At 65.3% G+C, this 12,233-nt stretch overlaps 1 protein-coding gene across 2 annotated transcripts in view; it reads right to left on the bottom strand.

Moving 5' to 3' along the window:
* ABR (ABR activator of RhoGEF and GTPase) overlaps positions 1–11,939 on the bottom strand; it is a 33,056-nt gene extending 21,117 nt beyond the window's left edge. The window contains exons 1-5 of one of the 2 annotated variants that reach the window (XM_067309890.1): positions 11,686–11,939; positions 5,378–5,482; positions 4,495–4,680; positions 3,267–3,374; positions 2,264–2,324 (exon numbers count right to left, since the gene is read on the bottom strand). In XM_067309890.1, the coding sequence (XP_067165991.1) occupies positions 2,264–2,324; positions 3,267–3,374; positions 4,495–4,680; positions 5,378–5,482; positions 11,686–11,793 (568 nt within the window). In that variant the 5' untranslated portion in view covers positions 11,794–11,939. Of the gene's footprint in view, positions 1–2,263; positions 2,325–3,266; positions 3,375–4,494; positions 4,681–5,377; positions 5,483–7,900; positions 8,342–11,685 lie in introns of those variants that run through there. The other variant, XM_067309889.1, reaches the window with a different exon arrangement.
* Positions 11,940–12,233: the final 294 nt, after the last annotated feature.

The following is a 12,233-nucleotide window of genomic DNA, read 5'->3' as shown; positions in this document are numbered from 1 at the left end:
TCATTGTCATCGTCACCACTCTGCCCCATTTCATGCCAGCCATGGGACATTCCTACTGCAACTGTGCTGACATGGCCCCCTCCAAGAAAAACAGCCAGTCTTGACTCAGGAGCCGCTGGCGCAATCCCTGCCAGCACGTCTCCGCTGGCTAACGGCTCCCAGGCAAACGACTTCCCCGTGCGCCCAACGGGCCTCCGCTCCCGGCCACCTTGCCGTGACGTAGCTGCCGAGCGGAAGAGCTGTTTGTCACCATCAGCAGCCGGGAGCTTTGGCGGTTTCCCTTTTGCCTCGCCGGTGGGTCCCGCACAGAGCCTCTCCCAGCCCCGCTCTCTCGCTGCTGGGGCTGCGCCGCTCCAGGAGATGCCCCGGGTGTCACCCAGCGCCCCGTCAGCAGCCCTGGCCCCAGCCGGCCCCGGGTGCAAGGGGAACTCGGTCTGTCCCGCGGCAGCATGAAGTACAGCTAGAGACAGAGACCCCAGGGGTTGAAGCCTCGTCCCAGCACCTCTGCCTGTGTCTCCTCCCTGCGCCTCCCTTGCTGGGCTCCCGTTACACCCCTCGTCCCCACGCACAGAGGGGAGCAGAGCAGCTCTGTACGGGGAGGGTGCGGAACTGCCACCTGCACGGGACCAGGCTCACAGCACCTACCCCCTAGAGCAGGGGACACAAACACCCCTTTTTCTGCCACGGAAAACCTGCCACAACCCTCCCAGTGGGGAACAGCCACTGGGGACTCTTTAGAGGCTGGACCCTCTTCCGCTCCATCCCCTCTTCAGGAGGGCAAACCCATGGAGCATGCACACCGTGCCGGCTCCCAGCGCCCTGCGGCTGGCCACTCGCATGCCTCTCGGGGCTATTTATACCCAGACAGATGTATCTGGATTTTCGCTTCGATTCAGACCACTTCCCCAAACTGAAAGGCCCAAGTAAGGACAGGCTTCAGGCAGGAGGAGAAGAGGGAAACGCACAGCCTCTCCCTATGCTCTGCTATGAGTCACCGAGGGGGGGGTCCTATCTCATTTCCCTCCGAGAAGCTCGGTGGAGGTGGAGGATGGTGTCGAGTTGCACCAGGCCACGAGAGAAGGACACCGTGCCCTGGCAAGCAGGGGGTCTGCTTGGGAAAAGAGATCCTGGGACCGGCTCCCAACCCAGGGGCAATTCCCGTGCCTGTTGGCAGGGAGAAAAGGCACAGCAGGGGCGAGCCAGGATGCCATCAGCGCCCAGTGAGAGCACCGCTCCGGGCTGCCTGGCGTGTCCCCCCCTTTCCTCCTACCGCAGACCTACGGGAAGGACGGAGCCTCCTACTGTCATCCTAACGGATCTATGCGAAGCACGCAGGAGCCCAACATGTCCCCAGGAGGGGCTGGGCCAGGCCCCCCTCCGGCACAGTCCCCAGCAGCCTGGGACTCAGACACAGGCGGCGCATGGCCGGGGATGGCAGGCAGGGAGGCACGGTGCCTCCCTCCCCAGCGCGGAGAGAAGGGCGTTACAGCCCGGAGATGCTCGCAGCCTCCAGCGAGCACACGGGGACCCCTCCCCATCACCAGCCCCATCGCCGGCCCCGCGGCTGAGCCCGGGGGGAGCAGGTCCTCTCCCTGCTGGTCCCAGCCCCTCACACCCCGCAGCCAGCTCCGCCGCCGGCACGAGACCCTGCCCTGCGGGGAAGGCGAGCGCGTGGCCACATGTGCCGGAGCCAAGACGATTCAATCGAGCCGGGAACAAAGACACTCCCAACTTCAGGCTGCAGAGCACGATGCAACCACCAGCCCCTGCAAGGACAGCGTGCCCTGGGCCAGCAGCCCTCCCCTCGCCCCGCGGGAGGGGGCCAAGCCGCCAAAAACGCTCCCCACCGGAGCCCCCGCCGGGAGCCTCCCCCCCGTGCACCCCCCGCCCCGCCATGCCTCACCGTAGGTGCAGTTACAGCAGAGCCGGACGACGACGAGGATTTCCATGGCAGCCCCGTCTCCGCGCAGCCATCTCTGCCTCCCCTCGGCAGCTCAGCCCGGCTGCGGCACGGCATCAGCCCCTCAGCACGGCTCTCCGCGCAGCCCGCGCGCGGGGAGGAGGGGGTGGGCAGGGGGTGGGGGGCTGCCGCACGCCCCCGGCATCCTAACGAGGTGCGTCCCCCCGCGCCACCGCTGCCGCCGCGCACCGCAACACAAAGGGCTCCGCTCCCGCGAGCCGCTCCGTAATTCATGCGCTCCGGTCCCGCGCGGAGACAAAAGGCTGCATCCCCCTCCCCACGCCCGCCTGGCGCGTGCCGTACCCTCCATGGTGACGGACGTGTGGCTCTCCTTCGAGTCCTTGGGGCCTTTCACCTTCAGCTCCTACGGAGGGAAAGGCCCATGAGAGCAGCCCGCCGGGGGCTGGGGTCCGGCCAAGGTCGTTGCTCAAGGTCACGGGGAGCCCCCCACCCCTCGTGCACCCAGAGACCTCCCGCCAGCACCAGGGGAGCGTCTCCCAGAGCATCCCAGCGCCGGTCCCGCTGAGCTGAACACACAAATCTCCTGCTCCAGAGGGGCTGTAGGAGGTGGGGAACCAGGTCATGGCCACAGACCCCCCCATTTCCTAGGGGAGCACAGGGCAAGGCATGGAGACGCAGCCAGTAGCCCCGGAGGGAGATGAGCTGTGGCTGCCCAGCAGCCAGGGCTGGAGGGAATGCAGCGGCCGCGCTTGCCGGGCCGGGATCGGGAGCTGTGCCGACGCTGGATGGGGTGAGCAGGCACGGGCTGCCCCGGCATCTGAGGAACGATGGCAGCAGGGACTGAGCCCAAACTGCTGCCCCGGCCAGAGTCCAGCTGCCCCAGCTCCCAGGAGGCAGCCCGCGCGCAAAGGCTCGTCTCTGATGGTCTCCCAAACCCGCTCACAACCTGCAGCAGTGGGTGCAAAGGGTGGCTGCTCCTTGCCAAGGTACGTGCAGGGCTGGGGTCTGACATCCCCCGCGGCCACCCCCTGCACAGGCATCACCCCAAACTGAGCTTGCACAGGGGGACCAAAGCTTGAAGGATTCATCCCACCACCCTGCCCAGAGGCCACTAATCTCAAACTCAGCAAAGATGGCCTTGTCCAAGGGACAGCTACCGACAGTCCTTAGGGCAGGGACAGCACCTGTATAGGGCACCTGGGAAGGACTCAGCCAGGGGGACGATGTTCTCTGCCCCACACCTGCCCCCCATACCGTGACACAGGCTGCTGGAGAACTGGCCACAACAGGGGCTATGCACAGAGGCTCTTCCCTGGCCCCACGGTGCAGAGCCTGCTGAGCTCACCTCTGAGATCTTCTGGAACTGGTAGTTGCTCTGGCTGCATTTCTCCGCTGTCTCCAGTGCGATTTTGTAGTTATCCACAAAGGCCTTGTACACCCCGAGCCGGCTGGCCTGTAGGGAAGGGGGTTAGCCAGGCACCCAGTGCGATGGTAAAGTCTCCAGCACCGTGAGAGGCTGGGTAGCAGTAGAAGGGACATACCCAGAGCTGTCCCCTGCCTGCAGGACAGCGTGGGGACGCTCGCACCCTCTGCCAGACCCCAGGGATCGTAACCAGCCAGGGACAGAACTGAAGTCTGCACACCTCGACTCCGCATGGAGAGCCCTTGGCCTCGGCAGGATGGTGGGCCTCGCACCGAGCCCCGTGCCATCACCGTGCCTCTGATCCCCTGGCAGATCTCCAGAACGAGTAGCAGAACTAACCGGTGACCGGACAGAGGCAGCTGAAGCTATAGCTGCTTCCCAGCACCCTTCAGCCTGCCCTCTCCCTGCCACATCCCCCAGCAAGGCCACGGCATGGCACACAGCAGAATCTCTGCTCCCATTCACAAATCAGAAGTAGCCACAAAGGCCAGCGTGACCCCAGGGGAGCTATCACCGCAGCGCCCGCCTGAGCTGCAGGCCGCCAGCAGCCCGGGGAGAAGAGGAAGCAATTTCCCTGCCTCTCCCCAGAGGGTAACCCACGCGGCTGCACCTGCCCTGACCTGCAGAGAGCTCGTGCCAGCCCAGAGGCAAAGCCAACCCCTACGCTTCAAGCCAAAACCCTACCCAGGTTTGCCCTGAGGGCTCACTGCCGCTCTGCGGTCGGCGGTTGTGCAAAGCAGGAGAGGAAGAAGGCAGCCGGTTCAGGCAGGGCCTGGGCACGGGGCCGACCAGCAGAGCGCACACGCTGGTACGCAGCATCCCTGGCGCAGAGAGCGGCACCGAGGCTGCTTCCCAGCTCTCTGGCACTGGGTTGACCACACTAATCTCTGTCTCGGAGGCCACGTTAGTGCTCCCAGGATGGGAGGGATCGGGCAGCAAGCAGTGTATTCTGGACACAAGTAAACCAGACCGGGGGCTGCTACAGGGAGGGGTGCAACAAGTTCCCCAGCTCAAGCTACTGGTGAGCACGTGGCAAGGCAGGAGCTGGGCAATGCAGTGGGACCTCTCTGAATGTCCTGGATCAGAGCCTCCTGGCGCTCCAGCCCTCCTCTTTCTCCTAAGCAAAGTAAGCCCTGGGGAAGGCACGTACCAGTTTCTGGAAGAGGTGGCCCATGCTGATGTTGCTGTCCCACTGCTGCACCTTTGGGGACAGGCTGTCGTAGAACTCCTTGTGGATCTCATAGATGTCCTGGATCTTGTAGAAAATTGTCTCAATCTGCTGGAGGGTGAGGACAGGCTGCGATGTGGTGGCCGTGGCCTTAAGTGGCTTCATAGGCTGCCAAATGAGGAGAAGGGAGAGTGTTTAAGCCCAGGGCTCAGAGGGAAAATGATCCCAGAGACATTTCCAGCACAACAACAGGGTTCACTGGAGGCCCACCACTGCCCAGAGCTGCGCCCCAAGGCACCGCAACCTTGCCAAGCCAGGGCACGACTTCTGTAGAAGCAGGCAGTAAAGGTTGGACCTAAACAGCTAAAGCTGTTTGCGCAGGGGTCCTGGGATGCTGGGGAAGGGGGGATCTGAGCCAGGAGTGAGGGGTGCCTGGGACAGGGTCTCAGGCAGGCACCTCTCTCTTTGCATGGCCAGGAAAGGGCCAGGAGCGGGGACGAGGGGCAGAGTCACTGTGCAGGGGCCACGCTCAGCCTGTGCATCCCTGCAAACTTCCTTGTCCGTGGCAGCAGTGATCCCCGTGTTGTGCAACTGCATTTTTGCCACGACAGCCAGTGAGTCCACAAGAGGAAGCAGGGCTATAAATACCTCCACACCAGGCATGCCGGTGGAGGGGGAGGTGAGACGGGATGGCCAGGCCAGAGCAAAGCTGGCTCCAGCGCGATTGCTGCTGCTTTGCTCGCTCCGAGGTAGCTCCCAGGGCAGGCCTGCTCGGGGGGGCTGTCTGGGAAGAAATGACCCTATCTATCCATCCCTTCTGGGGGACATTCTTGAAGAAAGGTCCCCTGGCTGGATCTGTGCTTACCAACAAGAGTGCCTCCAGCTGGTTGATGTAGATCTCCTCGCTGGCCAGGAAACCGGAGAGCACCAGCTTCCGCATCTCCAGGCCTTTGCCAGCATCTCGCTCACCCTGCGCAACACAGCAAGGAGCCCAGCAGAGTCAGCAGCTGGCACGGTAGGAAACCCCTCACCCCACCAGGCCCATCTCTGCAGATCCCAGCACGGAAACACATCCCTGCCCGGATAGGGATAACTTTACAGGAAGGACCAGTGAGGCCGGGCATATGCCCGCTGGGCGGCACAGCCAGACTGGAGCCAGCTGGCAAGTCACCAGCTGTGCTGGCTTTGCTCCCCTCCCTGCTCCTGGCTGGCCGGGAGCCCAGCGCTGCTGGCAGCGCTCCAGGATGGCGCAGGCCATGGCAGGACTCTCCCAGGGCAGAGTCCAGAGGCACTGAAGTAGTGCACGGCGGCAGACGGCACGGCCACGTGATCCGGCACCACCCTTCTCCCCAGCTGGGGCTTTCCCCCAGGCCTGCGCCCGCTGCCCAGGGAAGCACCACCCCACGTGGCTGCCGGACGGACACCTCTTGGCTCCCACCACCCGGCAGCATCAGCGCAGGCCCTGGGCTGCAGCGGGATGCGGGACCGGTGCCCCATCCAACAGGCTGCTCCTTGGACAAGCCAGAAACCTCCACCTTCCTCAGCAGGGGACGTGTCTCCCACCCTGCAACACCAGCTTGCAAATGCCGGTGTGGCTCTCCCGGCACCCAGGCACGGATGCCCCATCCCCTGGACCTCCTTGAGCGCCCAGCGTGCCTGAGCCTCCCGCACCAGTTGCCCTAAGAAACATATTCAGGAGCTGGGCTGGGCTGCTGAGACCAGGGCCAAGCAGAGCCGCAACCCTGCAACATCAGGGCCCTTTTCGCATGCCTTAATCCAGCTGTTACAGCCCATTTCGGAGAGGAGAATAAAACCTCCCCGCTCAGTCCCCAGTTGCTCCAGGCAATAAGCTGTTTGGGACGCATGGCGGGGAGTTTGGTCCCGCACAGCTGGGGCAGGGGAAACACTGCCGAGGGACCCAGGCTGGTACGCTGGAGCCAGCCCCAGCAGGGGCGTGCAGGATGGGGCCTGCCCACACGCTCCCCCCGGCCCGGCCCGGCCCACCAGCGGAGGATGTGGGCGCTCTGCCCCTGCCCCGGCGCCAGCAGCCCGCGGTGCCCGCGCAGGAGCAGCCGGCTGTGCCGCGACCAGCTCCGCCAGCCCCTGGACGTCGCACCGGGGCGCCCGGCAGCTGCACACACGCAGGCGCGTGGCTGCGCGGGGCAGGACGCACAGCTCCCGGGCCGGGCGGGCGACGCTGCTGGCAGCCGAGCCAGGAAGTGCTCGCCCGGCTCCGGGGCCCGGATCAGCATCTCCCCGGCCTGCCCTGGCGGGCGCCCCACACCAGCACAGCTCAGCTCCTGCTCCGCCAGCCGGCCCTGGGGGCTGCCGCGGCCCCCCTGCCGCTGCCCGGGGCGCCCACCCCGCTCGGCCCCGGGGCCTGCTCCCTGCAAAGCTGCACCCTTGAGGCCGGGCCGCGGTGTCCCGCGCGGCGGGGGAGTGCCGGGGGGGCTGGTTTTGTGCGCTCAGTGCTCACAGGCTCTTTGCCACCGATTAGTCACGGGCTCTTCCTGCTTCCCCTGAGGCCGGCCCTGCGAGGCAGCCTGGGAGATAAGGGGGCCCGTCCGCTCCCGGGGCCCGCAGCACCCCACGGGGGCAACACCAGCCGGACCCCCGCGACCCGGACGGGAGAGGAGCAGCGAGCCGGCTCCAGGGCAGCTCCCCGTGCAGGAGAGCCCAAGGATGGAGCGGCTGCAGCTGCGGCCCCCTGCCAGCCCCCTGCCCACCCGGGGAACCCGGCCGGGGCGGCGAGAGGAGGGCGCAGGGCTGGGGCTGGCAGCGGCTGCCCAGCACACAGACCCCCTGCGGGCACCAAGGCCTAGCCGGGGTGCCCCAGGGCCAGGGCGCAGCATGGGCACGGACGGGTTTGGGGCCGCGTTTGGGAGATTTGCCTGTGGCCGGGCGGTGAGTCAGTAGCACAGAATGGTCCAGCCTTTTCTGGAGCATCCAGCACCAGCTCCGCTGGGAGAGCCCCCGAGCCACGACTGCCCACCGCCGGCCGGCACGAACGGCCCTTGCTCCCCCCCCCGAGAGGAAGGCAGGCGCCCGCCGTGCGCTGCGCAGCCGCTGGCCAAGCCCTTAGCACCCAGGCCCTCTCACATCGCTGCCCCGTGCCCACTGCTCCTGCCCTGGGACATCTCGTAGTCAAGCCCGCACTCAGCCCTGCCTCGGCCCAGGGGACGGCGGGGCCGCAGCGATGCTCCCCGTGCCCCCCACGCCGCTTGCCAGCGCCTTGCCGCAGGGCGCTGCCGCTGCGGTGGCTCAGGAGCTGCCCGGTGAAGAGAGCCCCCAGACCGGGACGCTGCTGGCACCAGCAAAATGCCCCTTCTTCATCCCACCCTCGGTCCAGCGCAAGGCCCTGGTACCCCAGAAGGGAATCTGTGCCCACCTTCTCGCCGGCCAAGAACGGAGGGCCTGGGCTGGTGGGGGTTCCCGGCTCAGAGTCATCTTCATCCTCTAGGACTTTATCCAGGTACCCTATGGCCTCCTCTTCCTCCTCCATGGCCTGCGAGCACCAGGGGGGCAGAGGGGACCTCGCGAGGCTCCAGACGGGAGGGCCTACGCCATGGAGCCAGCCTGGCCTGACTCAGCCCTGGAAGCTGGCCACGGTCTCTCGATGAAAGGAGCCATTATGGGATTGCCGGTGCTCCCGCCTGCCCCAGCTCAGGCCGTTGGCCCTGGCGTCCCGGCGGGAGCGCGACGGCGCTTCCCAGGCGGCTGCAGAACGGCCCCGGCGCCGCAGCGGAAACTCCCGGGCTGTCAGCGGCGGGGGAAGAGGGCCAGCTCGGCTCTCCCCTCGCCTCCGCCGAACCCCGCGGGGGGCTGCGAGCGTGGAGGGCTGCTGCCCGCCGTGCCGCTCCGCAGCCAGCCCCGCCGCTCCGCCCTGCGCTCTCGCTACAGGAAATGCATGTCTTGGCGCTGGAGGTGGGGCCGCTCCGGCGGCGTGTGGTCAGCGCCGCCGGGGCGCGCGGCAGCCTGCTACCCGCCTGCCTGCTTTTTCGGAGCCGGATTTTGCAATGCCGAGCGGCGGCGTGCTTGGCCTTGGGGAAGGCAGCTCCAGCCGCCTTGCCTGCCCCCGTGGCGAGGGGGTCTTGGGAGGGAATCCAGCTCCCTCCAGAGATCTCTGCACGGAAAGTGGGACCCGCTGGTGGAGTGGTCCTGGCTGCGTGCCCAGCACTGGCACAGCGGTGCCCACCCATGTCAGGCACATCACAGAGGGGTGCCCCAGCCATGCTGGGGCAGCACCTTTGCCTCCATCGGAGACCCATCTGGACCTGCTGTGTCCCCCCAGCACTGCTGCTCCCCAGTGCCTTCTTGTCCTACCAGGCAGAGTAGCAGCCATGTGGGAACATCCCTCCTGCTTGCCGGCACCCACAGGGGCCCCCACCATCCCCCTGCGTCCCACAAGCAGGGAGACCACAGGACTTTCCACCAGGAAGAAGCGACCCCAGGAGGACAGCAGACGGGATCAGCTCCCATAATGGGGACCTGGATCTCAGCTCCTTGGGAAAAGGGTCCTGGAGTCCCCCCATCCCAGAGGAGACCTCGGCAGCTTGGCCAGGAAATGTGGCCGTACACACACTCCTTCCCGGAGCATCTACTCAGCACCCAGCAGAGAGGTGAGCACCGGCACCTCGCTGTTGGCCCCAGCCAGACCACGACCCACCCCAGCAGCTGCTGGGGCAGACGGGGAGCTGGGAAACAAGCTGTGGTGAGTGTGTCTGTGCGGACATCTCCTATGCCCCCGCAAACGGGGCAAGACCAGACTGGGGATGGTGACTGGTGCATGAACTGGTTATTTCAAGAGCCATTTCAGCAGTTCCCTCCCCTCCTCTGCAGCAAAAGGGGAACCAGAGGCTGCGGGCACTCTGCCTTCACAAGCTTATTTCTTCTCTTTGCTCCTCTCAAAGCCCATAACAAATTCCTGGTGCCAGAAACAAGGGCAGGAACACAGACACAGGGACTTTCCAGAGCCAACGGCAAAGCCCCATCCTGCCCTATGCCAAACCTACAGCATCCAAGGAGAGACTGAGCCACCTCCCTGCAGAGGGACCGTGGCCTGTGCAAGGGCACTCGCATTTTCCAGGCAGGGGGACAGAGGGAGGGACAGCATTTACACTCAGCTGCTGGGGGCTCCGGCCTCAGTCACAGCCACCCCAGGAGCCTGCAAGAAGGGATGCCCTGCTAGAAACCCCCTCTAGACCCCGAGACGAGAGATGTCACCTTCAAGCATGGAAAGGCAGAGATACCAGTCCCACCTCACCGGGGAACAGAGATGGGGATCAGCACGTAATCTTGTGGCCATCTTGAGGCTGGAAGCGCAAAGAGGTTAAAGCTGCCAGCCCCAAACTGGAGTATTCAAATGGCACTCAGCTAAGCCCCAAGGCGAGCAGCTGCAGATAAAGAGGTTGGAGGCAGAGCCGCACGGAGCTTTAATGCTTTCCAATCCTGTTAGCTCCAGGACAGCACAGGGCCAGCGCTGAGCTGAGACAGCCACTCGAGATCGTGTCAATGCCTGCGTCTAGTCTGAACGGCTTCTCCGTCCACGCTCAGTCAGCCCCGGGGAGCACACCTTTGGCAGCACCTCCCAGGACCTCCCCATCCACCATCCTATTTCCCAGGATCACCCTTCCCTTTCCTTATCAGCTCCCGGAGGAGGATACTAACAACATACCCACCAACAAACCCCGGTGCCAGGGTCTCGGGGGCTGTGGCTAGCTTGTCCTGGGGGACAACTACGTTGCAACGAGGAGCCCAGAGCCTGGGTGGTTTGCGCCCAGCCCCAGCACCCTGCTCCTACATGTTGCCTGGTGGGGAAGCAGCAGGATGGCCTCTCTCTCGGCGGAGGGAGCACAGCCCTTGGCTAGCTGGTGGGGTGCAGGAGGGCTCGGACAGGGCCCACCTTCGCGGCCACCAGTGCTGGGTGCCCAGAGGATACCGCGCTGCTCGCCCTGGGCAGAGGCAGGGGAAAGCAGGGCGCAGGCACCCGCACCCTGGGGAGGAAGCCACACCTCTCGCTCCTCTGCCTCGACATCCGGGTTTAGGGCTTAACTCTTTCCATGACACAAACCCTCATGCTCTCCAGCGCAGCCTCCGCCAGCGCAACCAGCCCCCTGCAAAATCACAGGCCTCAGCCCAGCCGAAGACCCGCTGCAGGACCCCGGCAGCTCACCCTGCCGTGCTGGGCAGCAGCAGGCGCCTGCCCGCGGCTCCCCCGTCCCAGGGCCCGGCAGGCACTTTCTGCACCAGCCCTGTGCCAAGGGAGCATGCCAGGGCCAGCACCAGGGAGCTGGGAAGGAGGCTGCCGCGCCGCCCAGCCGGGAGCCAGCCCTCCCGGAGCACACCAGGAAAAGCAGTGCTGAGCGCTCCCTGCGGCCAGCATTGCTGGGGACAGCAGCCCCACTGCCCCCGGGCTTTAGGGAAATGTTTATTCCCCCAAAAGTATTTTCTCCTTTTGGTTTTCCACTCCAAAACTTTCCAAACTTTTCTCCTTTAAAAGTAATGGATAAAATCCCAATGGCTTCGCAGTCTCTACTAAGAGCGCAAGAAGAGCAAGAGTTAAATCTAAGTTTCCCAGAGAAGAGGAGGGGATTGACAAGGTGTCCATCTCCAGCTGGCGGGTTGTCCCCTGTGCCACTAGATGGAGCTGGCAGCCCAGCAGAGTGGTGTCCCCTGTCCCCAAGGCTGGGCTCCTCCCCAGAGCAGAGGGACAGGGATGCTGGGGACCTCACACCTCCTAGCAACCCTGGCTGGAGATCCCAGCCACTTTCCTGCAGATTCGGGCAGCTCTGGCTCTCCGGCACCCAGACCCTGCTCTCCTACCCCCCCGTGCTCTCCTAGCTTTGCCAGCAGCAGGGCAGGTGTGTTTTCACCCGTCCCAAGGGGATGACACTGATGTGGCCCTGAGTCTCCACTTTCCCTGTCTGCTCCTTTTCACAAACATGGCATCCTCAAAGACAGCAACCAAACAACGTGCTACTCCTCTTGAGCCGCAAAGAGGAGCCCAAAGCACGGAGGGCCAAGGACAACAGGATTTGGGAAGCCGAGGGGACAGCCATTTGGGTCACAGCAGCACCAGACCATCACCACCACCAGAGACATGTCCAAGCTGCACAGTCCTCCAACGCCTGCTTCAACCGCACCCGGCGCAACGCTCCACATCCAGCCACCTACCCCCGTGCTGAGGCCGTCGGTGGGTGTGGGAGAGACGCCGTCCCCGCTGTCTTGGCCACGGGCGCTGAGCTGGGGGGACATGGTGGGTGACTCGTCGATGTAGGGCATGGTTTCTGAGCCCTCTGGAAGGGCCTTGGGCTCCTCGTTCCCCTCGGCGTCGTAGTCATCTGCACCATAGCTGAAGTCTACAAGGAAGAGAAGGTGGTGGTGGTGAGGGTCCAGGAGTTATCGTCACATCCAGGCCATAGGAGGGGGACAGGGACCCTCTCGCTGCCCAGCGCCTACCAGGAGGAGGGCAGGGGGGCGGCAAGCCCAGGGTGGGCAACCCCTTGCCTCCAATGCCACTTGCCCAGGCTCTCCCGCTCGCAGGACGCTCCCGAGCCCCACGAGGGCCTTCCCCAGGCGTGCAACAGCGGCTCGCCACAGCGGCCCGAGCCGGCAGTCGCCTGCGGCCGGCCGGCCCCGTTTCCAACACCCGGGGTCACGCGTGCGAGCAGTGCCGACACGCAGCCGCTCGCGCCCAGCCCGCCCCGGGCCCGCCGGCGCCC

Source organism: Apteryx mantelli, chromosome 22 (assembly GCF_036417845.1).
Source record: "Apteryx mantelli isolate bAptMan1 chromosome 22, bAptMan1.hap1, whole genome shotgun sequence".
NCBI lineage: Eukaryota > Metazoa > Chordata > Aves > Apterygiformes > Apterygidae > Apteryx > Apteryx mantelli.
Note: the sequence above shows the minus strand (reverse complement) of the source record. Positions and strands in the feature narration are given on the sequence as shown.